Source organism: Pseudophryne corroboree, chromosome 6 (genome assembly GCF_028390025.1).
Source record: "Pseudophryne corroboree isolate aPseCor3 chromosome 6, aPseCor3.hap2, whole genome shotgun sequence".
NCBI classification, from domain to species: Eukaryota; Metazoa; Chordata; class Amphibia; order Anura; family Myobatrachidae; genus Pseudophryne; species Pseudophryne corroboree.
In genome coordinates, this window is record NC_086449.1 from 493,010,343 (window position 1) to 493,037,051 (window position 26,709).

The following is a 26,709-nucleotide window of genomic DNA, read 5'->3' on the forward strand; positions in this document are numbered from 1 at the left end:
AGTAGCCCACGGCGGGTCATTATGGACCTCCGTTGCCACAGTTCCACTGGGGGGCAAGGAGCCCCCAGAACCAGAGCCCGCAGCTGCTATATTCTCCTCATAGGGATCTGTGGCGTCAGCAACACCGGTAGTGTGTTCAGCCCCAGAACCATTACCTTCAGAAGCAGACATGATATGACTTGCAATATCAGGTAACACAGTACAATTGTCAGCAGCACAATACCTCTTGCCCAAACCCCTGCGCAGTGTAGTCAGCACAAGCAGGGATACAGGAGAGATATGGTGACTAAAATCACAGAGAAAATACAAATTAGAGTATATCTTGTGAATATCCTATATTATATTATTATAAACCTGACGCACCAAGCCCCCTCAGGTTATAGAATATAGGGATAGCAAGTTGAGTGAGAGACACGAAATGGAAATCACCCAGCAAGCTAATGCACACACATATAGTCACAGTTATACAATGCAGAGGTTATTACCAACAATAATACTGCACTGGACTAGCTTATATATATATAGCTATGTAGTCAATAGATATAACACTGCACAGTAAGAACTGGATGTATATCACAGGTACTTGTACCAGAGAACGCTGACTAAATGCACTCTTTCTTAACTATCACTGTCTAAATGACATGTAGAATACTTAAGTGTCTTGTAAAGACACAGCGCTGACTACCAGGCGGCTTTACAAAGGAGGATTTGCCCAAGCAGTCCCAGGAACAGTGTAGCTGAGAGAAATGGCGTCCAAACACTGACAGGGAGTGAAAGAGAGACAGATATACAGCTCCAGGGCGGGAACATTTACTGGAAATGGCACCCTGGGGCTGGGGGAGGGGCTCCAGATCTAAGCCTTATCCCCTCTGCTGGCAAAACCACCTGGTACTGCGGGCTACAAATAAAAAGGTTTAAAGAGAAAACCTGACCTGCACCCATGCCCTGGTGATCTAGTGGGATCGCCTGTACTGCCACAGTGTCCACCGCCAGCGCGCGCGGCCCGCCTTCCACCGGCCGCGCCGGATCACGATACAGCACGGGTCCCGTGAGCGGGACCCACTCACCACCTCCCGAAGCGCGGCCATGCGATCCCGGAGAGCCCCAGTCGTGTGTGCCTGACCAGAAGAAAACTGGAGCCTCCCGCTGTAGTTACCCGGCAACCAGGGCGCGGGAGAGTACAACGCCACTGGAGAGAGATGGAGCTGCAGCAGTGAATGTCTCCTGACATCTACACACTGCTGCAGCCCTTGAAGTCTTCACTTTTCTTCATAAAAAAGCTTTTCTTAGGGCTGCCTGGAGCAGCCCCTCTGTTATGTGCCTGCTATCTGCGGCACCAACTACAAAACTGAGCTCCTGTGGAGGGAGGCGGGGTTATAGAGGAGGTGGTGCATCTTGGGAACAGTCAGTCAAAGCTTTTGAGCCTGTTGGTGCCTCGGATCAAGAACCTACTCTACACCCCAATGTCTATCCTTGTGGAGCCCAGTGTACCCCGCAGCAGAAATAAATATATATATAGCATGAGATGGAGGATTAGGAAGACAGTACACTCAGTGGCATCATAAGTGGGGTGCAGGGGGTGCAGCCCGCACCCAGGTGTCACCCGCTGAGTGGTGACACCAAAATACCAGCTACTGCTCAATGACAGGAGCCGCGTGCTGCACCCGGCTCCTGTCACCTTGTAGGAGCCGAAACTGCAGCCACAGCAACCCCGGAGCCAGCCATTTTCCCCATGACAAAGAGAGATAAGTTGTGACATACTGCTATTTTCTGTCCCACCAGTACAGTCACTCAAGATGCAACCACTGTCATACTCCAACAGAAATTAATATATTTAGAACTTATTTTGCACTGGCCAGATTCAAAACATAATAATGACACGTAATAAATACTGTACCAAGCCAATGTCACCTTTGTTTCATAATTAATTTTTAATAATTTAACATGAAGCTTAGGAGTCTAAACTGAGTTGAAATCAATAAAGAGATAACAAGATGGATATTGCTGTTGCATTGTCACTGGATTTATCATATTCACTTCGAGCCGATCCTGAAAACACACAAAGGTTGAGCAGTGCATTTTTAAAAGGGTAGTTCCAAAAATGTAACTGAATGTGTGCTGTGGGTGTGCTTCACAATAAGGTGCATCTGCTCATGCAGAAATGTATCAACCCACATACAGCCAATAAGACAGCTGTCTGGCCAGAGTACTGAATATAACATTTGGAAATACTATGCATGGCACTAGGAATTAACCCTTAGCTGGCCAAGCCCCACCAATAGGCCCAGTCAGGAGTAAGCTCCTGGCTATCAGCTCCCCTCCCACTCTTTTGGCACCACTATCCACATCCCCTTCATACTTTTCATCCTGTAATTTATGGTTTAATATCACTGTATCTAAAAATTTAAATATTATATATATATATATATAATAATATATATATATATATAATAATATATATATATATCCTTTAAGGCAATGCAAAATGATTGATACAGTAATTGAAATGCAGAGATAAGAAAAACAATTTTGCACTAGCTCCTAAATTATAACAGCAAGTTTAAATATTTCTTTCTAGTTTAGCTTTCTCACATGCACATCTCATTACACTTTTAACACACTGTGAAGACTACTTCTTTATTTGTGAGCATGAAAGGAAAAGAAAAGAGAGAACTAGGTCAACCTGTTCTTTAAGTAGACCAAAAGGACAGCTAAGACAGGGGTGAATCACTATGTATAGTGATACAATGATTCTGCAACTGTTGCATAGTATTAGAATGCAAGGACAGTGAATAAGAAGCAGGATTTAGGTGCGATCGGTTTCCTAGATTGACTACCTGCTATATATGCATATGTGGAGATATTTATAAATGTCTTTCCTTCGAAACAAAAACAAAACAAAAAAAGCAAAACACAATCAAAAACTGTAACTGTCTGAGCTGTTTCATATGGCAAAATAAACATACAGGGGTCAATTCAATTAGATACAAGGGGGCGAGCAGCCACTGCAACATCATGGAAACACCACCAACGGTCCCAGAACTTGCCCCTCTCGCAGCCTGATCTCATCCCGGACCCGAGGAGTCCAGCTGTTCCTCAGGTGTGGCATATACCCATATTTACTTGCGGATGTCAATTCAACTGAACGGCTGATATATAATGGGCATCGGCAGGTGTGTACCCTTGATATATAGGTGATCAACATCGTTCACAGACATATTGCGTCGGCCCTACAGTACAGCCAATGGCCGATATATATCTGCAGATATATCTGCGCATCATGCAGTGTAAGCCGATAGTCGGCAGACCGCCAACATACTTGCTACAGAGGCTGCTGATGACTGACATCGCAACTGGGCGGGCATATTTAAATGCCCACCCAGTTGTGACATCAGACACAACATATTGGGCTGACGATCGGTAAGTGTGTATGCACATACCGATCATCAAATAGTTTGGCGGATGGCCTAATGTGTACCCAGCATAGGTCACTCTTAATTGATTTAACACCATAGTTGTAGTATTCTCACAAAAGAGTGGTAAGGATGGATATAAGACAAATCAGTCTACAGCAGACACCATGGTATAAGTTACCTCAAGACACAGAGAGGGTACGTAAACATAAGCAGAAAAGCACATCACTATTGAGTAAAGAAATGCATGGCATGCTATAATATCAAAAGCAAAACAGAAGATTAACATGCACCAATAGGCACTATGGTGCCAAATCTGCAAGTTGGTTTTAATTAATAAAAATGGCATACATGGGACATAGGGACTGATTCTGACTCGCATGCATGCTGATGTTCATGGAACTGAGCAATTTTTCCTTGCTACACATGAGAAAAAAAATGCTGTTTTATTATGATTTTTTTTCTTGATGTTTTGCTTCAGGCTGTTAAATCAAACCCCATATACAATCTTTGATAAGTTAACAGAACTATGTGTGCGTTAATTGAATTCCCCCAATATGAATTTAATCAAATCTAATGACGTGGAAGTACGGTTGAGGATGTTTTTAGTGCATCATTTTAGGTGGAAATCAAAAAAACGAATGCTCCACTTAAAAAAAAAAAAAAAAGGAGAGCATAAAATAACATTTTATTAATTAAACACACAGTAAGAACAGTACACTCTATATATACTGTGATTCTTTTCCGGTCCTCTTCATAAAAAGATTTCTTTCTCCTTCTATTGGAAAGATGTTGGAAGGACTTGCTTATATTTCATGGTTGCAAATAAGTACTGTTCCAGTAAAAAAATTATTCATGAACTATTAGATCTATCCAATGTGTTTCAGGTGGTGCTAGTCATAACTTTCCATACAATACAGAAAGGAGCCTGATACAGGCCATAAATATTCCTTTTTGGAGCAATTGGCACAGTACTAAGGGGCTAATTCAGAGTTGATCGCAGCAGCAAATTTGTTTGCAGTTGGGCAAAACCATGGGGGTCATTCCGCTTGTTGATCGCTAGCTGCATTCGTTCGCTGCGCAGCGATCAGGCAAAAAAATGGCACTTCTGTGCATGCATATGCAGCGCAATGCGCACGTGCGTCGTACTATTGCATCAAACAATGTAGTTTCACACAAGGTCTAGCAAAGCTTTTCAGTGGCACTGCTGGCCGCAGAGTGATTGACAGGAAGAGGGCGTTTCTGGGTGTCAACTGACCGTTTTCAGGGAGTGTTCGAAAAAACGCAGGCGTGGCTGGGTGAACGCAGGGCGTGTTCGTGATGTCAAAACAGGAACTGAATAGTCTGCAGTGATCGCAAGCGCTGAGTAGGTATTGAGCTACTCTAAAACTGCGTTCCTTTCTTTCGCACTTCTGCTATGCTAAAATACACTCCCAGTGGGAGGCGGCATAGCGTTTGCACGGCTGCAAAAAACTGCTAGCGAGCGAACAACTCGGAATGACCACCCATGTGCACTGCAGGTGTGGCAGATATAACATTTGCAGAGAGAGTTAGATTTGGGTGGGTTATTTTGTTTCTGTGCAGGGTAAATACTGGCTGCTTTATCTTTACACTGCAATTTAGATTTCAGTTTGAACACACCCCACACAAATCTAACTCTCTCTGCACATGTATCTACCTCACCTGCAGTGTACATGGTTTTGCCCAACTGCTAACAAATTTGCTGCTGCAATTAACTCTGAATTACCCCCTAAGTTACCACGGGTCCGGCCAAGGTGTCATTCTCCCATAACTGGATTTCACCATCTAAATACAGTGTTGTGAATATGTTTGTGTGATACTTTAGTATGTAATGTATTTCCTCAAAATCTTAATTCGGTTTCCACAATTCCTGTTTCTGATACTATACAGTACTTTCACTAATTCACTTCACAGTTCAATCCTTTTAAACTACTAAGCCATCCAAATCTCTGAAGAAATGTATGTTGCAAAAACCTGGAAACAGCAAATTTATTACAGATTGAATCTCCCATATCGGAAATGCTTGAGACCAGAAGTACTTTGGATTTTTCAGTAGTTTGGAATATTTGCATACCATAATGACATATCTTGGGGATAGGACAAAAGTCTAAACACAGGATGCATTTATGTTTCATACACGCCATATACACACACAGCCTGAAGGCATACTTGCCTACCTGACCCTCTCCATGAGGGAGAAAATGCTCTGTTCCTGGACTTTCCTGGTAATGTATGATTGCCATCACCTGTGGTGAAACGCCTTTCTTATCAATTAACTAGCTCACCACAGGTGATGGTAATCATACATTACCAGGTAAGTCCTGGAACAGAACATTTTCTCCCTCATGGAGAGGGTCAGGTAGGCAAGTATGCCTGAAGGTAATTTTATATAATATTTGTTAATGATTTTGTGCATGACACAAAGTGTACATACAAGAAATTCATTTATGTTTCATATACACCTGTTGCACAGCCTGAAGATAATTTTATACAATTTTTTTTTATATAATTTTGTGCAAGAAACAAAGTTTGTGTACACTGAACCATCAGAAAGCAAAGGTGTCAGGGTAATAATATGGAGAGACTATTAGGGCTCTGTAGAATTTAATCCTTTTTAATACATCTCAATATGCAAACTGACACTTCTACTGTGCAAGGGATAATACTGATGGTCCGTGTACTGGTAGCATTTGTATTACTGATTGATAGATAAACAAAATTACTTTTAAGTTTGCAGGATTTGTTACATGGACTTTAATGCATCTTATTATATAATTTGGGAGGCTCTATATGTCACATTACCATTATGGCATACAGTTAAACCCCCAACATAGAGTATATAGTCTTTCAGCTCATTGAGTTGGTTACTGTAAGTACTGTAAGCTCACTCCAGTGACCACAGGGAACAAACATGATAGGTGGATATTTAGCCACCACATCTGAGTGACAAAATACCTTTCACAAAATGCAGTTAGAGGACCAGGAAGCAGTATAAACCGAGTTTAACAAGAGCAACAGATTAAGGCAGAATATCACCTGCTTTACATCGGAGCACCTAGTCATCTTCCAAATGCTGTAAACAGAACAGTATAAAGGGCCTAATTCAGTAAGGATAGCAAATTCTGCTAATTAGCAGAATTTGCAATCCTTTGGAGCGCATACTGGGGGCCGCCCATCACTGGTGACCGGAGCCTCCCCCAGTTCAACAAGCAGAAATTGTGAATTCTTTGCAATTTCTGCTTGCTGGCAGAAACTTTGGAAGCCTCTTGCCAGCTTAGCTGTGCCCGCAGAAGTCCAGCTGCCATGTTCGCAATCATGACGGCTGCGTGTGATTTCATGAAGCTGCCACGATCACGGCCCCGACATGCCCCCATTTGGCCGCACCCGTTTGTGCCGCACAGCCTCAGCAATGCTCCGTCTCCTCCCTGGAAATGGAGCATTGCCCGTCCTCCCCCCCATCCCGCGACGAAAAATTGCTTACTGCGATCCAACCTGAATTAGACCACAAGTTATGAGTGGTAGAATGATGTAAAAGCTGCATGCTATTACAGCCAAGGCAATGTAAAATATTTTGATTAAATGTAATAAAGCTGGGGCGTGGCCTGACTGGAGAGGGAGTAAGATGCTGGAAGAAAGAGCTCCTTCTTACCGGGGCTCTTTTTACTGCCCACGATGGATTTGTCAGCTCCCTACTACCCTCCCTTACCTTTCTGTGTGCCTGGGTGTTTTAGTGTGAGGTTGCGGAGCCAGGGGACGTTCATCTGGCCTTTGCGGGCTGCAGGGACTCTGACTGTGTACCCCCAAACTGCTGGAGATCCGCGGCTGAGCAGCTGTGTCTCAGCGGGAGAGTCTGAGAGGAGCTACGGTGCCGCGCTTTCTACACCGTCTTCCGCAGTATACACCACGGGTGGCTGGCGTCCATTAGGGAGTCATCAGGTTAGTTGGCTCCTGCCCCTCACCTCGCCTTGTTCTGCCTCACCATCCCTCACTGTCCCTCTTATTGCGCTGCCTGTTTACCAAATGTGGCAAAGAGAATACTGTGTGGAGCATCTTCTATATAGTGCAGTAACTGTTTCATTGTGCAGCGCTTCCCTCTAACTCCAGTGTATTCGCTGTGGGACACCATTCTGTGGCTAGCCTGATCCCTTACCAACATAATAACAATTCACCTGGGAATTTCCTCTCTCATGCCTACAGTACCTCTTTATTTGTGCCTTGCTCATAGCTGATACTGATTATCTCCTACTGCATTAAGGCACTCCTGGGAGCATACTGTTTCTGATACCTGTGCCTGATCTCCATTACCTGAAACATTGATCTTCCAGTGTCACTTTTACAAGCAAAACCTCTTCCAGTCTAACACCACTAAGTGCTTTCTGCCGACCTAGAAACCCCCTCCCTCCCCCCCCGTCACCCCATACGTGAGAGATGGTTTGTCTACATCTAGTCGCTTACAAGTCTCTGTATGCCATAGTGCCAGCTCGGTGATGCTGCTCAACGGCACTACCTCCTTCCTACTGTTTGTGACGCTCTATCAATTACATTGTCTGATCTCTCACGTCTATTGGAGGTGTTGTTTATGACATCGGATATGCACAGTTGCATATTACTGTCACCCAAGTGACATACGGATGCACTCCGTTTTGCTTACTGATCCTGCATAACTACATAATGTAAGCTTTCACTGTTCGCGGCTGTGATGTTACGTTTCTCAAGCATTCAATACTGATAGATTGTAATTACCTCATCTGTGATACCCTGTGACTATAAGTTTTATTGTGGACAAATTCTTAAACTCTTCTGCACCGAAACCTCAACCCTACAAGAGTGGGGGTAAACGAGGGGAGCTGTGCCCACGAATCTACGTTACCGTTGCCTGATTCAGATTGTTTAGATACAGTGACAGAACTACCAGTTGCCATGCCTTCGAATGCTCCTCCCACCCCACCCTCTTACTCAGAAATAGTGAAAGCAATCAAGGAAACAGTGCAGCCTCTTTTACATGCCCTGGCAGATAAGTTTATGTCAGCCGTCTCAGACCTGAAATCGGAACTTGTTTCTATGTCGCACCAGATATCAGTGAATGAAAATAGGATTGGAGTGAATTTCAAGGAAATCGAAGATCTCAAAGAGCAAGTCGTCTCTCTCTCTCTCTCTCCTTTTCTCGCCAAAATATGTCGAAAATGTACCACCTTGAGAACAGATCGAGGCAGAATAACCTGAGAATAGTGGGTCTTAAAGAGTCGTTGAAAGGCCTTGATCTCCTTAAATTCCTTCTTTTAGATTTACCAGTCCTATTGGGCATTCCGGAGGAATTGTCTTCTCTTGAAATAGAGAGGGCACATAGAATGGGTCCACCACTCGAATCCAACCAATCCAGACCCCGCCCAGTTATCTTCAAATGTCTGAATTTTAGGCATAAGGAACTGATATGGACTACTGCTAGGAATATGGGACCTCTTCATTGGAATGGTCAAAGACTATTCCTATTCCAGGATTATTCCGCACGGGGTCTCAAGAGCCAGAAGAGAAATGTCACTGATCTGCTCTCAACTGGTGAAGAATGGTACTAGATTTGCTCTTCTTTACCCTGCATGGCTGTGCATCTTCACCCTACAAGGCCCAAGGGATTTCACATCAGTGGACTCTGCTAAAGACCTTGTGTCCAAAACTATGGAATCCTTGAAGTCGGCATCGACCTCCACTTCAGTCTCTATGGACCATGAGGTTTTATGGTTTCATTACTCTTCCATTTGGTTGATTATGCCCCCTCACCAGATTGAGATGCTTATAGTTGTTATGATGAAGTGTTCTGGAGTCCAGATTATACCCCCCCCCCCCCCCACACACCCCCATCAGGCGCTTGTTTTTCCTCTCTAGGATTGATGATTCGGTATTGCTCGTTTACTGTTTATTATACATCACAGCTGATAGTTGTTAGTTGGTTAAGTTAATGTATGTTTATGAGACTTTACTCATCTTTTGTTCTTTTTGCTATCCCTTTCTCTTTCCTGTTCTTTTTTCTCTTCTCTTCCTTCTCCTTCTTTTTCTCTTTCCTTTCTCTTTCCTTCCTTCTTCTTTCTCATTATCTTTACTGTTTCTTCTAGCATTTATTTATTTATTTACTTATTTTTTTTATATTCTTTTTAGTACTATTATAATGTTTGTTATACATTATTTGTCTATTTACTTGTGCTACATGGGGTGTTTAGACACCTTGGAGAGTTTTGTCTTATCTTCATTCAACTATGCTTGAATTCCCTTTTATCTATTGCTCAAAAAAAGACAAAATCGTACTGCCACTATTGTTATTGTGATATTGTAATATGACTTTGAACGTATGACCTTGATATGTGTTTTTCATATGTATTTTCTGTCATTACTCTTGTTGTCTGATGGCTGTCTAATAAAAAGTTAATGTAATAAAGCTTTTGCTATTTTCAATTTATACTTTTTTATTATCTTAAATATAAAATTAGTTGGTTTGTTTGTTTGTTTGTTTGTTTGTCCAGGTAAGCATTCGGACATCCCAACTGGTCACATTGGGATGAAACCAATGTGACCAGTTGGATTTCGGCAAGGTTTTAGGGGGGTTAAGGTCCCAGTCAGACCTCCTGTTGGTGTATGCTGGGCAGAACTGTTCTGGGCCTTACACTGGATGGATTGAGATGAAAAGTTGGGATGACCTATAATAACTGACAGAAATAACCATAATTCAGTGACCTGAAATAACTGACAGAAATGGAGGTGGGAAGACAAAAAGTATTATGTGCCCAAAAGCCTTGGAATTGTAACATGGATAACAGAAGGAAAACTTAAACCCATCTTGCAATGTAAAAGTGATTATAAAAATGAACAGAAAGAAAGTTGCGGATTAGCGCTACTGGTGACACTCCCTCCCCCACAAAAAAAGACACTGGGCAGCCATCTCATGGCTGTGTTGGAAGAGCTGCAAAGCCTCTAATTATATTTATAATGTTGACAGTTACAGTACATCCAACTAATTGATAACTTAATAACGTTAAGATTTAAACCCGGGCCACACTGGGTACGTCAGCTAGTTTGCTTTATAAAGCAGTTACTGGTGCAAGCAATGCCAGTTACCACTGTGTGCCCCTGAAATATCCAGCTCCTCATTTTGAAGCATGTTCTCACATATTTACAGAAACCATGACTGACATGGGCATCGCTGGCATGTACGCACACACTCGGAATGGAGTACTGAGGATTCTATATTCAGTAAAAATTGTATATAAGCAACCTTCTCAACACAATGCACAATAGAGCCATTCAGTACATCTACAGTATTTAAGGCTAAATGCTGTATGGCTGGTTTAGTGTGATATTTACTGGATTTCCCAGTGACTGATCCACCACATGTAAAAAAAACATAATTTCAATGTCATTCAAGCAAAAAAAAGAAAAAAGTGATTCTGTTCTTAAATCATATATGACTGAGCCATTAAACTTTAATGTTATCCACCAATGACCTTTACCTGAAATTTCACAGCTTGGATTTGCTTTTCCAGAAGATTCTTCAGATTTTACTGGATTTTTGTAGAGAAGATGTGGTTTGCTGTGCTCATCTTCATGCTCCACGTCACCATATTTCATCAATGGTTCTAAAAAATATTCCCCATCATGTGCTTTAAAAGTGCCAATCTATGTGACAAAAAAGTTGATGTATTTTTATTAGAATCATACTGACAATATGGTTCAAATTATACTTTTAAAGGAAAAAAAACTGTCCAAAAAATTAAAGGAAGCTATAAGTTAAAGTCATCACATTTTTCCACTTAGTCTTAGAATCTCCAAGGATCCTAGCAACCCTTTGAAGTAGGTATTGGTTTATTCTTACCTCTCCAAGTGTAACAAACAGCACACAAAAGGTACATTGAGTATAGTGAACCAGTCACCCTTCATAAAACCACACTTGAGTTATCCAATAACAATTTGTTCAACAGAAAGTGCAGAATATACAATATAACTACTATTATTTCGTTTTTTTTATATATTCTGGAAATCAAATAATTTATATTCTCTCTCATTATGACCTATGTAACTATAATACATACTATATTCTGGCAGTCGGGATGCCAGCGGTCATGTGGCCGACCCGCGGCGTCCTGGCATTGAAAATCCCAACATCGGAGGGGGTAAGCATTTCTTCCCCCTCAACCCCCATCCCCCTGACCCCTACCATAACCTTAACCTTTGATACAAGTCAGTTTGCACTGAATAAGAATGTTTTCTACAACACTGAACATAATACACAGCTTCCACTCATATTTAGAGTTAAACTTATCTTTGCATTTGCCACCACTTCAGGAGGAACACAAGTGCAGTACAGTAAGGGTATACACATGCAAGTAAAGCATTCCAATAAGAAACACATCCAATTTAGAACTAAAAAGGAGTGTCATGGTAGACTTACCATTGTTTACACTCATTCTGCAAAGTACACGGGGTTCCACAGGAAAACATTAGGGTGTAGAGTGGATCTGGATCCAGAGGCACCAACATGCAAAGCATTAGCTGTCCCAGGATGCATAGGGGCCTCCTCTATAACCCTGCCTCCAGGCACTGTGAGCTCAGTTTTTGTAACCAGTCCAATGCAGGAAGCAGGCAAGTGAGAAGGCAGATAGTCACATAAGAACACATTCTCACGACAGGAGAAGGTACCAGTGGCTAATGTCATACAAACCCAAACAAGCTAGGTGCGTCAGGGTGTGCGCCGTGTGGAACTTGTGTACTTTGCAGAAAGAGTGTTAACAATGGTAAGTCTACCATAACACTCCTTTTCTGCAGCAGGGTACACAGGTTTCCACAGGGAAACATCAGGGATGTCTTAAAGTAGTTCCTCGAGGGAGGGGATGCACCTTAGCGGATATGAGAATACGACGTCCAAAGGAAGCATCCTGGGAGGCGAAGGTATCAAAGGCATAGAACCTAAGAAACGTGTTCACTGAGGACCACATATCCACCTTGCACAATTGCTCTGCGGATGGGCCACAGCGGGCCGCCCAAGAAGGTCCAACAGACCGGGTAGAATTGACCTTAATTGAAGCTGGAAGACCAGCTTGCTCGTAAGCATGTGCAATCGCCATTCTGGCCAAAATTTGCTTATTTGCAGGCCAGCTACGTTTGTGGAACCCGAACAGGACAAAGAGGGCATCAGACCGTCTAATAGAGGTAGTACTGTCCAAATAGACACCGAGAGACCCAACCATATCTAAAGAATGATCTTTAGCCGACAAATCAGAAGAGATAAAGGCCGAAACCAAAATCTTTTGGTTAAGGTGAAATGATGACACCACTTTAGGTAAGTAGCCGGGTCAAGTTCTGAGAACAGCCCTGTCATGATGGAAAATCAGAAAGGGTGAATGCAGGACAAAGCTCCTAAGTCTGAAACCCATCTTGCAGATGCAATAGCCAGCAAGAATAGGACCTTGGCCGTGAGCCATTTAAGGTCCACAGATTCAAGAGGTTCAAATGGAGACTTGAAGTGATTTTAATACAATAGACAGGTCCCATGTAGCCACAGGGTGGACATAGGGAGGCTGAATACACAGAACACCCTGAATGAACGTATGTACATCAGATATAGAGGCAATCTTGCGCTGAAACCACACCGACATGGCAGACATGTGAACCTTGAGGGAGGCCAGCCGAAGACCTAAGTCTAAGCCTCTTTGCAGAAAAGCCAAAATTCTAGAAGTGCTGAATCTATAGGCGTCATAATTCTTATCAGCACACCAGGTGAAGTAAGAATGCCACACTCTATAGTAAATCTGGGCAGAGGCCAGTTTGTGGGCCTTCAGCATAGTCTGAATAACGGCCTCAGAGAACCCTTTGGTACTCACGAGTGATGCTTCAAGAGCCACACTGTCAAAGCCAGTCTGGCTAGAGTTGGTTAAAGGCAAGGGCCCTGCTGGAGGAGGTCTTGACACTGAGGAAGTAGAAGGGGATGCTCGGCCGAGATACACTGCAGGTCGGAGAACCAGTGCCGTCTGAGCCATGCTGGAGCGATGAGAATCAGTATTCCTCCTTCTTGCTTGATCTATCGAAGCACCCTGGGCAGGAGTGACACCGGAGAAAATATGTAAGGCAGCTGAAAGTTCCATGGAACTGCCAATGCATCCACGAACACCGCCTGAGGATCTCTGGTTTGTGATCTGAAGACTGGAACCTTGTGGTTGTGTCCAGATGCCATGAGGTCCACGACCGGCAAACCCCATCTGTCCACCAGGAGTTGGAAGACTTTGGGATGAAGACCCCACTCTCTAGAGTGAATGTCCTGGTGACTGAGGAAGTCCGCTTCCCAGTTTAGGACACCTGGAATGAGCACCGCCGATATGGCTGGTAGATGGCATTCCGCCCAACATAGGACACTTCCACCATTGCCCTGCAGCTTCAAGTGCTGCCTTGATGCTTTATGTAAGCCACTGCTGTGGCATTGTCTGATTGTACTTGAACAGGACTGTTCTGTACCAGAGTCAGGGCGAGAGTCAGTGCATTGAACACTGCTATCAGCTCAAGAATATTGATCAGAAGAAGAGATTCTTCCCTGGTCCAACGACCCTGAAAAGAGTGTTGCTCCATCAAAGCTCCCCAACCCCGAAGACTAGCGTCCGTTGTCAGTAGGACCCAGTCTGGGATCCAGTAGGGATGGCCCCTGCTCAATTTCTGTTCCTGGAGCCACCAGGTCAGCGACAGATGAACCTCTGGAATCAAAGAGATCATTTGCGATCTGATACGATGAGGTAAGCTATTCCACTTGTGAAAGATCAACGGTTGTAGAGGGCGGGAATGGAATTGAGTGTACTCTATTATGTTGAAGGACGACACCATCATGCCGAGGACTTGCATCGCCGAGTGTATCGACATTCTGGGGCGTAAAATGAAGTGACTTATCCTGTCCTGAAGTTTCAGGACCTTGTCTGGAGACAGGAACAGTCTTTGACTGTGTGTGTCCAGAAGTGCCCCCAGGTGTACCACACTCTGAGCTGGGACCAGAGAGGACTTTATCCAATTTATCAGCCATCCGTGGGCTTGAAGGAAAGTCACCATCAGCTGGAGATGACTGAGAACCTCCCTTGAACTTGCTAGAATAAGGAGATCGTCCAGGTATGGTAGGATTCTGATTCCCTGGTGACAGATGTGAGCCATCATAAAGGACATGACCTCGGAGAAGATCCGAGGAGCCAGAGCAAGTCAAAATGGCAGAGCCTGGAATTCCAAGTGAAGGTCGCCAATAGCAAACCGCAGGAACCGCTGACGCGAGATGGCAATAGGAATATGCAGATATGCATCCTGTATATCCAGGGATACCATATAGTCTCTGGGTTTCATGGCCAGAACTATTGAGTGCAGTGTTCCATACAAAACTTGGATACTCTCGCAAACTTGTTCAAAGATTTTAAGTTGAGTATAGGCCGATAGGACCCATTGGGTTTCGGGACCAGAAATAGGGTCGAGTATTAACCTCTGACCCTCTGGGGCTGAGGACCTGGCACAACCACTCCTGCACTCAGTAGGGACTTACAACCGTTTGTAGAGATTGCACCTTCAATGGGTCTGACTGGAGCGCTGTTGAGCAGAACTGGTGAGGGGGACGTCTCTTGAATGAGACAGCATACCCGTGAGAGACAACTTCCAGTAACCAAGCATCTGAAGTGGCCGTGAGCCAGACCTGGGCGAACTGTAGAAGTTGGCCTCCCACTCTGAGGTCCCCCAGGGGGAGGCCCGCCCCATCATGCAGCAGGCTTGTCATATTTTGCAGCAGGCTGACGGGCTGCCCAGGACTGTTTCACCTTGGGCTTGGATGGTTTGGAAACGCAAGACTGTCTAGGGTATGACTGACCTTTCGCTTTCCCTTGAGGTCGAAAGGAACGAAAAGTGGTGCTTTTCACCTTCTGAGAAGGGTTAGATGTGGGGAAAAAAGCCGTCTTAGTGGCTGCCAATTCAGACACAATTTTATTTAGTTCTTCAATGAACAAAATGTTCCCAGTGAAAGGGAGAATTTATAAAAGGTCTTCTTGGAGTCCAAGTCCACTTTCCACGACCTCAACCACAGAATGCGGCATGCCAGGACAGATGTAGCTGATGCCTTGGCGGCCAACACCTCCACCTCAGAGGATGGCCCAAAAGGCTGCTATAATGGGTCTTTGAACCACTTCCGTAAGGGAGTAAATAGATTTCAGGCATTTCTCAATGCGCTTATCTGACGATTCCTTCAGTGAGGTGATAGTGGTGACAGGCAGAGTGGACGACACCACGAGATGGGTGACATGAAAGTCCACTGGTGGTGGAGTCTCCCATTTGGTGCATAACTCTGCAGGGAGAGGACAATGAGCCAAAGCCATTTTTGGGACAGGGAATGTCTGCCCTGGGTTAGACTAGGGTTCCCGTCTGATGTCCACTAAATGATCACTTTCTGCTGTTTAAACTTGTCAGTTTTCTTTGCCACTGTAGTGGAATCCTCCTCATCAGTGATCTGGAGAATATGCTTAATAGCAATTATCAAGGCAGGGACATCTACCATTAAGGGAGAGTCCTCGTCTGCAACACAGAAGTCATTGTCAGACAGGACCGTATGCTTCCCCTCCTGATCAGAGGAGACCTCAGAGGAAGCAGCCCACTTAGATGAATCAGGGACATATGTGTGACCCGAGATAGTTTCTGTCTAACCAGAGACTAAGTTGTTACAGTTGGTTAGGCAAATTTGTGGGGGTAATGCTACAGGCAAGGCGTTCCACCAGAGTACCCGTCAGTGAATGCTGCCCATGGTGTCTCCTGACTAGGTGCAGGGGCTGCGGACTGACTGGATGGTGCATGACAACCAGTACAGAGACCATAATGTAACAATTCCTCCTCTGATAAATCCACGGAGCATGCTCTGCAAGATGCAGGAGCTTCCGCTGATTTGCTGCCCTTTTTGTTAGACATTGCACAAAGTAAACAACTGGACTTGCACAGTACGATATATTGCCAGACAAATAACAATAATCTCTGGAATAAACAGATAAGGTATAGAGTATCTGTGACACAGATGTAATATACTTATACACAGTGGTCGAACTGGAAATTTTGAAGTGGGGGTATGCAAAAGTCAAGGATGTAATTATGCGCCCGCGCCCCAGAAAAGGGGGTGTGGTCACCCAAAGGGGGTGTGGTCACCCAAAAGGGGGCATGGTCACCCAAAAGGGGCGTGCCCCGTGTAGTGGAACCCCTTATACTATCTAGTACTGGTGCCCCTTTCACATTATAGCACACTGAATGAGCTGAAATTCACATTATAGCACACTGAATGAGCCGATATTCCCCTTGTAGCACACGGTATGAGCCGAAATTCACCTTGTAGTACACGGTATGAGCCGAAATTCACATTGTAGCACACTGAATGAGCCGAAATTCACATTGTAGCACACTGAATGAGCCCGAATTCACATTGTAGCACACTGAATGAGCCAGAATTCACCTTGTAGCACACTGAATGAGCCGCAATTCACATTGTAGCACACTGAATGAGCCGAAAATTCACATTGTAGCACACTGAATGAGCCGAAAATTCACATTGTAGCACACTGAATGAGCCGAAATTCACATTGTAGCACACTGAATGAGCCGGAATTCACATTATAGCACACGGCATGGGCTGAAATTCACCTTGTAGCACACTGAATGAGCCGAAATTCACATTGTAGCACACTGAATGAGCCGAAATTCACATTGTAGCACACTGAATGAGCCAAAATTCACATTGTAGCACACTGAATGAGCCGAAATTCACATTGTAGCACACTGAATGAGACGGAATTCACATTATAGCACACGGCATGGGCTGAAATTCACCTTGTAGCACACTGAATGAGCTGAAATTCACCTTTTAGCACACTGAATGAGCCGAAATTCACATTGTAGCACACTGAATGAGCCGAAATTTACCTTGTAGCACACTGAATGAGCTAAAATTTTGACAGCAGGGACAGCCAGAGTGACGATAGAGAGAGAGACAGTGACGACAGGGAGAGAGAGTGACGACAGGGAGAGAGAGACAGTGACGACAGGGAGAGTGACGATGGAGAGACAGTGACGACAGGGAGAGAGACAGGGGGAGAGAGTGACGACAGGGAGAGAGTGACGACAGGGAGAGAGTGACGACAGTAACGACAGGGAGAGTGACGACAGGGAAAGTGACGACAGGGAGAGTGACGACAGTGACGACAGGGAGAGTGACGACAGGGAGAGTGACAACAGTGACGACAGGGAGAGTGACGACAGTGACGAGAGGGGGAGAGTGACGACAGTGAGAGTGACGACAGTGATGACAGGGAGTGACGACAGAGAGAGACAGTGACGACAGAGAGTGACGACAGGGAGAGAGTGACGACAGGGAGAGAGTGACGACAGTGATGACAGGGAGAGTGGCGACAGTGACGACAGGGAGAGTGACGACAGGGAGAGACAGTGACGACAGGGAGAGAGGCAGGGGAAGAGAGAGTGACGACAGGGAGAGAGTGACGACAGTGACAGGGAGAGTGACGACAGGGAGAGTGACGACAGGGAGAGTGACGACAGTGACGACAGGGAGAGTGACGACAGGCAGAGACAGTGACGACAGGGAGGGTGACGACAGGGAAGTGACGACAGGGACAGCAGGGAGAGAGGTGACAGCAGGGGAACATTACCTTAAATGTTGCTGGCAGCAGTGAGCTGGCGCCGGGCGGCTGGTGAGCGGGGACGGCGGCCGGCTGGTGAGCAGGGACGGCGGGTGGCTGGTGAGCGGGAGCGGCGGGCGGCTGGTGAGCGGCGTGCGCGGGCGGCTGGCAGCGGTGAGCGGCTGTGAGCTAATACAGCGCTCTACATAGCCGCCGGCCGCCGCGCAGGGACGGGGAGCACCATGTGCAGCAGAATGCCACTTCCCTCGCCTCCTGCTGCACTTTCTGGGCTCATTTCCGGGTCAGTGGAAGAAGTGGCGGTATACCATACCGCCGTATACCGCCCCACTTCGACCACTGCTTAAACAGGTAAATTGCATACCATAATGAGATATCATGGCGATGGGACCCAGGTCTAAGCACAGAATGCATTTATGTTCCATATACACCTTATACACATAGCCTGAAGCTCACTTAATACAATATTTGTAATAACTTTGTGCATTAAACAAAGTTTGTGTACATTGAGCCATCAGAAAACAAAGGTTTTACTATCTTACTCTCACTCAAAAAATTCAGTATTTCGGAATATTCTATATTTCAGGATATTTGGATATGGGATACTCAACCTGTATATGGATAAAAATAGGATTTTAATTACCTACCAGTAAATCCTTTTCTCGTAGTCCGTAGAGGATGCTGGGGTCCACGTTAGTACCATGGGGTATAGACGGGTCCACTAGGAGCCATTGGCACTTTAAGAGTTTAAGAGTGTGGGCTGGCTCCTCCCTCTATGCCCCTCCTACCAGACTCTAGAAACTGTGCCCGAGGAGATGGACATCTTCGAGAAAAGGATTTTACACAGGTAGTGAACAATATTACTTACCAAGTAACAAAACATCACTTAACCACGAACTAAGCAGTACTGAACTAAGTAACCACTGCAGGATCACGAAGCGCTGGGCGGGAGCCCAGCATCCACTACGGACTATGAGAAAAGGATTTACCGGTAGGTAATTAAGATCCTATTTTCTCTTGCGTCCTAGAGGATGCTGGGGTCCACATTAGTACCATGGGGATGTACCAAAGCTCCCAGAATGGGAGGGAGAGCGCGGAGGCTCCTGCAGAACCGATTGACCGAACCTAAGGTCCTCAGAGGCCAAAGTATCGAACTTGTAGAACTTTGCAAACGTGTTCGACCCAGACCAAGTAGCTGCTCGGCAAAGCTGTAAAGCCGAGACACCACAAGCAGCTGGCCAGGATGAACCCACCTTACGAGTAGAGTGGGCCTTAACAGACGTAGGACACGGCAATCCTGCCATAGAATACGCATGCTGGATAGTGAACCTGATCCAGCGAGAGATTGTCTGCTTAGAAGAAGGACACCCAAGTTTCTTGGAATCATACAGGACAAACAGAGAGTCCGATTTTCTGTGACAAGCAGTCCTCTTCACATAGATTTTCAGAGCCCTTACAACATCCAAGGACTTTGATGAAACTGAGGAGTCAGTATCAACTGGCACCACAATAGATTGGTTGATATGAAATGCCGACACAACCTGCGGAAGGAACTGCGGACGTGTCCTGAGCTCAGCTCTATCTTCATGGAAGATCAAGTAGGGGCTTTTACATGACAAAGCCCCCAACTCCGACACACGTCTAGCAGAAGTCAAGGCCAACAAAATGACCGCCTTCCACGTGAGAAACTTGACCTCCACCTCCTGTAGAGGCTTAAACCAGTCCGACTGGAGGAACTGCAACACCATGTTAAGATCCCAGGGCGCCGTAGGCGGCACAAAGGGAGGCTGGATGTACAGAACTCCCTTCAAAAAGGTTTGAACCTCAGGGAGGGCAGCCAATTGTTTCTGGAAGAAAATGGATAGGGCCGAAATCTGGACCTTTACAGAACCTAATCTCAGGCCCATATCCACACAAGCTTGGAGAAAGAGGAGAAATCATCAAAGTTTAAACTGCACCGGAGGAAACTACTTGGATTCACACCAAGACACATACTTTTTCCAAATGCGATGGTAATGCTTTGACGTTACTCCTTGCCTAGCCTGTATCAGGGTAGGAATAACCTTGTTCGGAATGCCCTTCCGAGCTAATATCTGGCATTCAACCTCCATGCTGTCAAACGTAGCCGCGGTAAGTCTTGATAAGCGAATGGCCCCTGCTGTAGCAGGTCCTCCCGAAGAGGAAGAGGCCTCGGCTCTTCTAGCAGTAGATCCAGAAGATCCGCATACCAAGCCCTTCTTGGCCAGTACGGAGCAATGAGGATCTCCTGAACACTTGATCTCCTTATGAGTTTTAGAACCCTTGGAATGAGAGGAAGAGGAGGAAACACGTACACCGACTGGAACACCCACGGAGTCACTAGGGCGTCCACCGCCATGGCTTGCGGGTCCCTCGACCTGAAACAATACAGCCGAAGCTTCATGTTGAGATGAGAGGACATCATGTCTATTTGAGGCACACCCCAAAGATTTGCCACCTCCGTGAACACCTCCGGATGGAGGCCCCACTCTCCTGGATGGAGATCGTGCCTGCTGAGGAAGTCCGCTTCCCAGTTGTCTACTCCCGGAATGAAGATTGCTGACAGGGTCAAGGCATGTGTTTTTCCGCCCAGAGGATGATTCTTGTTACCTCTGACATTGCAGTCCGGCTCTTCATTCCGCCCTGTCTGTTTATGCAAGCCACTGTCGTTACATTGTCCGGCTGAACTTGAATGGCCCAATTTCTCAGAAGATGGGCCGCTTGGAGAAGCCCGTTGTAGACGGCTCTTAATACCAGAATGTTTATCGGCAGGCCGGCTTCCAGACTTGACCACCTTCCTTGGTAGGTTTCCCCTTGAGTGACTGCGCCCCAGCCCCGGAGACTTGCATCCGTGGTTAGAAGGATCCAGTCCTGAATCCTGAACCTGCGGCCCTCCAGAAGGTGAGGTAATTGCAGCCACCAGAGGAGTGAGATCCTGGTCTTTGGCGACAGACGAATTCTCTGGTGCATGTGTAGATGAGATCCCGACCATTTGTCCAGGAGATCCAGTTGGAAGGACCGAGTATGAAACCTCCCGTACTGCAGAGCCTTGTAGGAGGCCACCATCTTCCCCAGAAGGCGAATGCACTGATGAACCGACACCCGGGCTGGCTTCAGGACATCCCGGACCATTGTTTATATCACCAACGCTTTTTTCTCCGGAAGAAACAACCTCTGCACTTCCGTGTCGAGTATCATTCCCAGAAATGACAACCTCCTGGTTGGTTCCAAATGTGATTTTGGAAGATTCAGGATCCAACCATGTTCCTTGAGAAGTTGGGTCGTGAGAGCTATGGACCTTAACAGCTTCTCCTTGGATGATGCCTTTATCAGCAGATCCTCCAGATATGGAATTATGTTCACCTCCTGTCTGCGGAGGAGAACCATCATTTCCGCCATCACCTTGGTGAATACCCTCGGTGATGTGGAGAGGCCAAATGGCAAGGACTGGAATTGAAAATGACAGTCCAACAGTGCGAATCGGAGATAAGCCTGATGCGGCTGCCAAATCGGAATGTGGAGGTACGCATCCTTGATATCCAGGGATACCAGGAATTTTCCCTCCTCCAGACCTGATATCACCGCCCTTAGAATCTCCATGTTGACCTTGAACTCCCTCAGAAAGCGGTTCAGTGATTTTAAGTTCAGAATGGGCCTGACCGAACCATCCGGTTTCGGTACCACGAAAAGGTTTGAATAGTAACCCTTGTTTTGCATCTGGGGTGGAACTGGTACAATAACCTGTGCCTCCACCAACTACTGAATGGCTCCCTGTAGGGTAGCCCTGTCTGCCGGCAAAGCTGGCAAGACTAATTTGAAGAACCGGTGAGCAGGGAGATCCTGAAATTCCAGCCAGTATCCCTGGGACACAATATCTTGTACCCAGGGATCCAGGCCAGACGACACCCAGATGTTACTGAAATGTCAGAGTCTCGCCCCCACCGGCCCTACCTCCGGGCCGCGCGGTCCACCGTCATGCTGAGTACTTTGGTGTACCTGAAGCAGGCTTCTGTTCCTGGGAACCTGCAGGTTCCTTGGATTTTGGTCGACCTCCTCTAAAGAAGGGTGTTGGACGACTTGGCCTTTCTTGTTTTAGCAACCCTAAAGGACTGTGATGCAGCTGAAGAAAATGGTTTCTTTGTAGCAGGTGCAGCTGAGGGGAGAAAAAGTGACTTACCCGATGTAGCCGTGGAGATCCACGCATCCAACACTTCCCCAAAGAGAGCCTGACCTGTGTAGGGTAGGGTCTCCACACCATTCCTAGATTCCGCGTCGGAAGACCACTGGTGCAGCCACAGTCCTCAACGAGCTGAGACCGACATGGAAGATATTTTTGCAGCCACTGTACCCAGGTCCTTCATGGATTCCACCATAAATCCTGCAGAATCCTGAATGTTACGTAAAAACAATTCAACGTCACTTTTATCCATTGTATCCAAATCCTCAAGTAACGTCCCTGACCACTTTACTATAGCTTTGGAAATCCATGCACAGGCAATAGTAGGACGTAGTATCGCACCTGAAGCCGTGTATATGGATTTGAGCGTAGTATCAATTTTGCGATCAGTCGGCTCCTTTAAGGCGGTAGATCCTGGGACAGGTAAAACCACCTTTTTCGAGAGTCTGGATACAGACGCGTCCACTATGGGTGGGTTTTCCCATTTTTCCTATTCTCCTCAATGAAGGGGAAAGCAACCAGAACCCTACTAGGGATCTGGATTTTTTTCTCAGGGTTTTCCCACGCTTTTTCAAAAATAGTATTTAATTCTTTGGACGCAGGGAAGGTTAGCGAGGCTTTCTTATTGTCAGTGAAGTAAGCCTCCTCAACCTGCTCAGGTGTTGTATCAGCAATATTCAACACATCCCTGATAGCCACTATCATCAACTGCACCCCTTTTGCAAGAGATGCGGCCCCCCGCAGCACATCCCCATCACCGTCTGCCGTGTCAGAATCGGTATCCGTGTCACCTTGCATAATCTGGGCAAGAGCACGTTTGTGGGAACCAACAGAGGGTGGCCCTGAGGAAACAGAACCGGACCAAACTGCCACAGAGTTCTGTAAAACCTGAGTGTCAAATTCATTCTCTGCAACCCTAGTAGAAATCTGAGTTATCGTAGATTTGATAGAGGATAACCATTCAGACACCCTTGCTGGTATCTGCGCTAAAACAGTGCAATCCTGATTACATGGAATGAGATCATCATGAGAGGACATATCCTCTGCAGCATATGACACAGAGTCCCTGGACATAGCTAAATGGAGACCACAGACACTCCACACACACATACACACACACGGGAGACTAGACATAGCTTCACCCCCAAGAATGGCAAGAGAGACACAGAGATTGGAGCCAACCCACACACAGCGCTTTCAATGGTATAGGGAGACCCCAACCAGCGCTGACTGTGCACCTTAATAGGTTACACAGTCTTTACACAGCATCCTTCCCCCCCCCCCCCCCCCTTCTACAACCCCCTGGTACCGTAAGAGATAGCTGGAGTTGCTCTGGAGGGAATGCTCTTCACTGACAGCGTTTCTGCAGGCAGGAAAGTGGCGCTGAACGCTGCTGGGTCTGCTCTGAGGAGAAGCTCCGCCCCCTTAATGGCGCTGTCTTCACGCTCTTCTGGAGATTATACTGGCCTGAGGAATTGTGCTGGCAGCGATCCCGGGACCCTGACAGGTTTGAGAAGTCAGTGTAGGGTGTAGGCGCTGGCTCAGGGCGCCACTCACAGCGCTGCACTATGGCCCTCATTCCGAGTTGTTCGCTCGGAGTTTTTCATCGCATCGCAGTGAAAATTCTCTTAGTGCGCATGCGCAATGTTCGCACTGCGACTGCGCCAAGTAACTTTACTATGAAGTTAGTACTTTTACTCACGGTGTTTTCATCGCTCCGGCGAACGTAATGTGATTGACAGGAAATGGGTGTTACTGGGCGGAAACACGGCGTTTTAAGGGCGTGTGACTCAAAACGCTACCGTTTCCGGAAAAAACGCAGGCGTGTCTGGAGAAACGGTGGGAGTGCTTGGCCGAACGCTGGGTGTGTTTATGACGTCAGCCGGGACCGAAAAGCACTGAACTGATCGCACAGGCAGAGTAAGTCTGGAGTTACTCAAAAACTGCTAACTCGTTTGTGATCGCAATAATGCGCATACATCGGTCGCACATTTAAGAAGTTTAGATTCACTCCCAGTAGGCGGCGGCTTAGCGTGTGTAACTCTGCTAAAATCGCCTTGCGAGCGATCAACTCGGAATGAGGGCCTATGTACCGCTGAGCCCCGGGCGCAGTACCATACCCTGTTGCCGCCATCTTCACATCGGCTCCCAGCTTGCTAGGGGGGCCGGTGAGTCACTCGCCACTGATCTTCTGGCTCTGTAAGGGGGAGGCGGCATGCTGCCAGGATGAGCGATCCCCTGTGGCGGGGAACGTTCTATCCCCTCAGGAGCTCAGTGTCCTGTCAGCAGAGATAGTGGTTCAGACCCCGCAGGGTGGACACTACCCCCCCTTCCCTAGTCCCACGATGCAGGGAGGCTGTTGTCAGCTGCCTCCCTGTAAAATAATAAACTCTAAAATAAACTTTACTAAAGAAGCTCTGTAGAGCTCCCCTAGCTGTGACCGGCTCCTCTGGGCAAATTTTCTAAACTGAGTCTGGTAGGAGGGGCATAGCGGGAGGAGCCAGCCCACACTCTCAAACTCTTAAAGTGCCAATGGCTCCTAAGGGACCCGTCTATACCCCATGGTACTAATGTGGACCCCAGAATCCTCTAGGACGTAAGAGAAAACTGTGTACAACTATATAGCCCAGGGTATAGCTGGGAAACACTGAAAGTGAAACCACACGGCTGTTCAGGCACACACAGTCACATGCAATGCAGACTTTATATCACAATAAAGCTGTACTGGACTAGTATATCACAGCACGGTCCAAATACCGGAAGATATAAAAGACTACTCGTACAACATAATCTGTAATATGCACACAATTTCTCAACTGACACTGTCTCGAAGACAGGTAGGATACTTAAGTGTAATGTAAATGCACGGCGCTGTGTACAGGCGGCTTTACATGGGAGACCTTGCCCAGCAATCCTGGAAACCTGCTGCTCCTATGCTTGTAAGATGGTGCCCAGCATATCTGTGAGGGAATGAGGGACAGTGATGCAGCTCCATGGTGGGAAATCTGCAATAGATGGTGTCCCGGGCTGGGGGAGGGGCTAGAGGTCAAGCGCCGCTTCCCTTATGCTGGTCTTCCACCCCAGGTACTATGGAGCCTCATTAAATGAGGTGTTAGTACAACTGACCTGTTCTCCTATTGCCCTGGTGATCTAGTGGGGTCCCTGCCCAATGACAGTGTCCACGCCAGTGCCACCGCCAGTCTCCCTAGGCCGCAGACGGAATATGATTTAATCGCCGTCCCCGCTATGAGACCCTCTTACCTGCCTCCCGACTGCAGTCATGCTATCCTGCAGAACGGGACGGGACTGTGCCTACATCCACGGGCATCTCCGCCACAAGTACCCGGGAACCAGGCCAGCGGGAGCATGCGGCGCCGCTGGGGAGGTGATGGAGCTGCAGCACAGAAGTCAATCTGACTTACAGTGCTGTCAGCTCAGAGAAACAAGTCAGATTTCTGTCAAAAAGAAAAAAGCTTTCAGGGCTGCCAGCGCAGCCCTCCTATTTAGTGACCTGCTGCTGCAGGCACCAACTTCAAAACTGAGCTCACAGTGCCTGGAAGCAGGGATATAGAGGAGGCCCCTCTGCATCCCAGGACAGCTAAAGCTTTGCCTCTTGGTGCCTCTGGATCCAGATCCACTCCACACCCCGATATTTCCCTAAGGAAACCTGTGTACCCTGCTGCAGAAATTATCTTTAGTCATCTTAATTTTTCTGATGTACATTTTGCAGATGTTTAATTGGCAGTTGATAAGATGACTGCAACGTCTTTTACTGTTTAAAAATAAAACAAGAGTAATCAAAGTTGCCTTTGTAGGGGTATCAAGAAGTGGCAAGGAATGGCTTTTCAGTGAGCAATACACATGTAGGCTTGGGAAAAGTAGTTCACTTGTATTTTATGTGCTCCATCAACAGGGTCTGGTTGCCATGCTATAGGTTTCCTTGTTATAGTGTGATCTGGACAAGCTTATTTGGCCTGGACCAGATATCTACTGAAGCAGGAACACTGCATGGCCACTGTCAATCTGTTTTAGTGGAAATCAAAGGTTACACAAAACAGAAATCAGCCCAAGCTGTATAGCGCTGCTGCTGCTTAAGAATGGAAGGAGGGTATCCTTGTTTTAAAGTTTTTTGTTTTTTTTTTCAGATTCCCCAGGCTATCATCAGGGCCGTCTTTTTGTATGGGTTCAATGGGCTCTTGCCCAAGGGCCCCAAGAGTATAAGGGCCCTGGTCTGATAGCTGAGGGTCCCCTCTTTCCATGGGTACCAGATTTTTTTAAATTGGCCATGGGGAACCGGAGATATCCGACTTGAAAGCAGTGGTCCCCATCCAAGCCTGTTAATTGCTCCTCCCAGCCAGATATCTCGGGTTCTGACTAATTTACAGTTTTCTTGAGGGTATAC

At 46.4% G+C, this 26,709-nt stretch overlaps 1 protein-coding gene across 2 annotated transcripts in view; it reads right to left on the minus strand.

The window, feature by feature from the left end:
* ADAMTS20 (ADAM metallopeptidase with thrombospondin type 1 motif 20) overlaps positions 1-26,709 on the minus strand; it is a 406,022-nt gene that overhangs the window by 321,773 nt on the left and 57,540 nt on the right. For both annotated transcript variants that reach the window (XM_063927338.1, XM_063927339.1), the window contains exon 3: positions 10,931-11,096. In XM_063927338.1, coding sequence (XP_063783408.1) covers positions 10,931-11,096 — 166 coding nt within the window. The remainder of the gene's footprint in view (positions 1-10,930; positions 11,097-26,709) is intronic.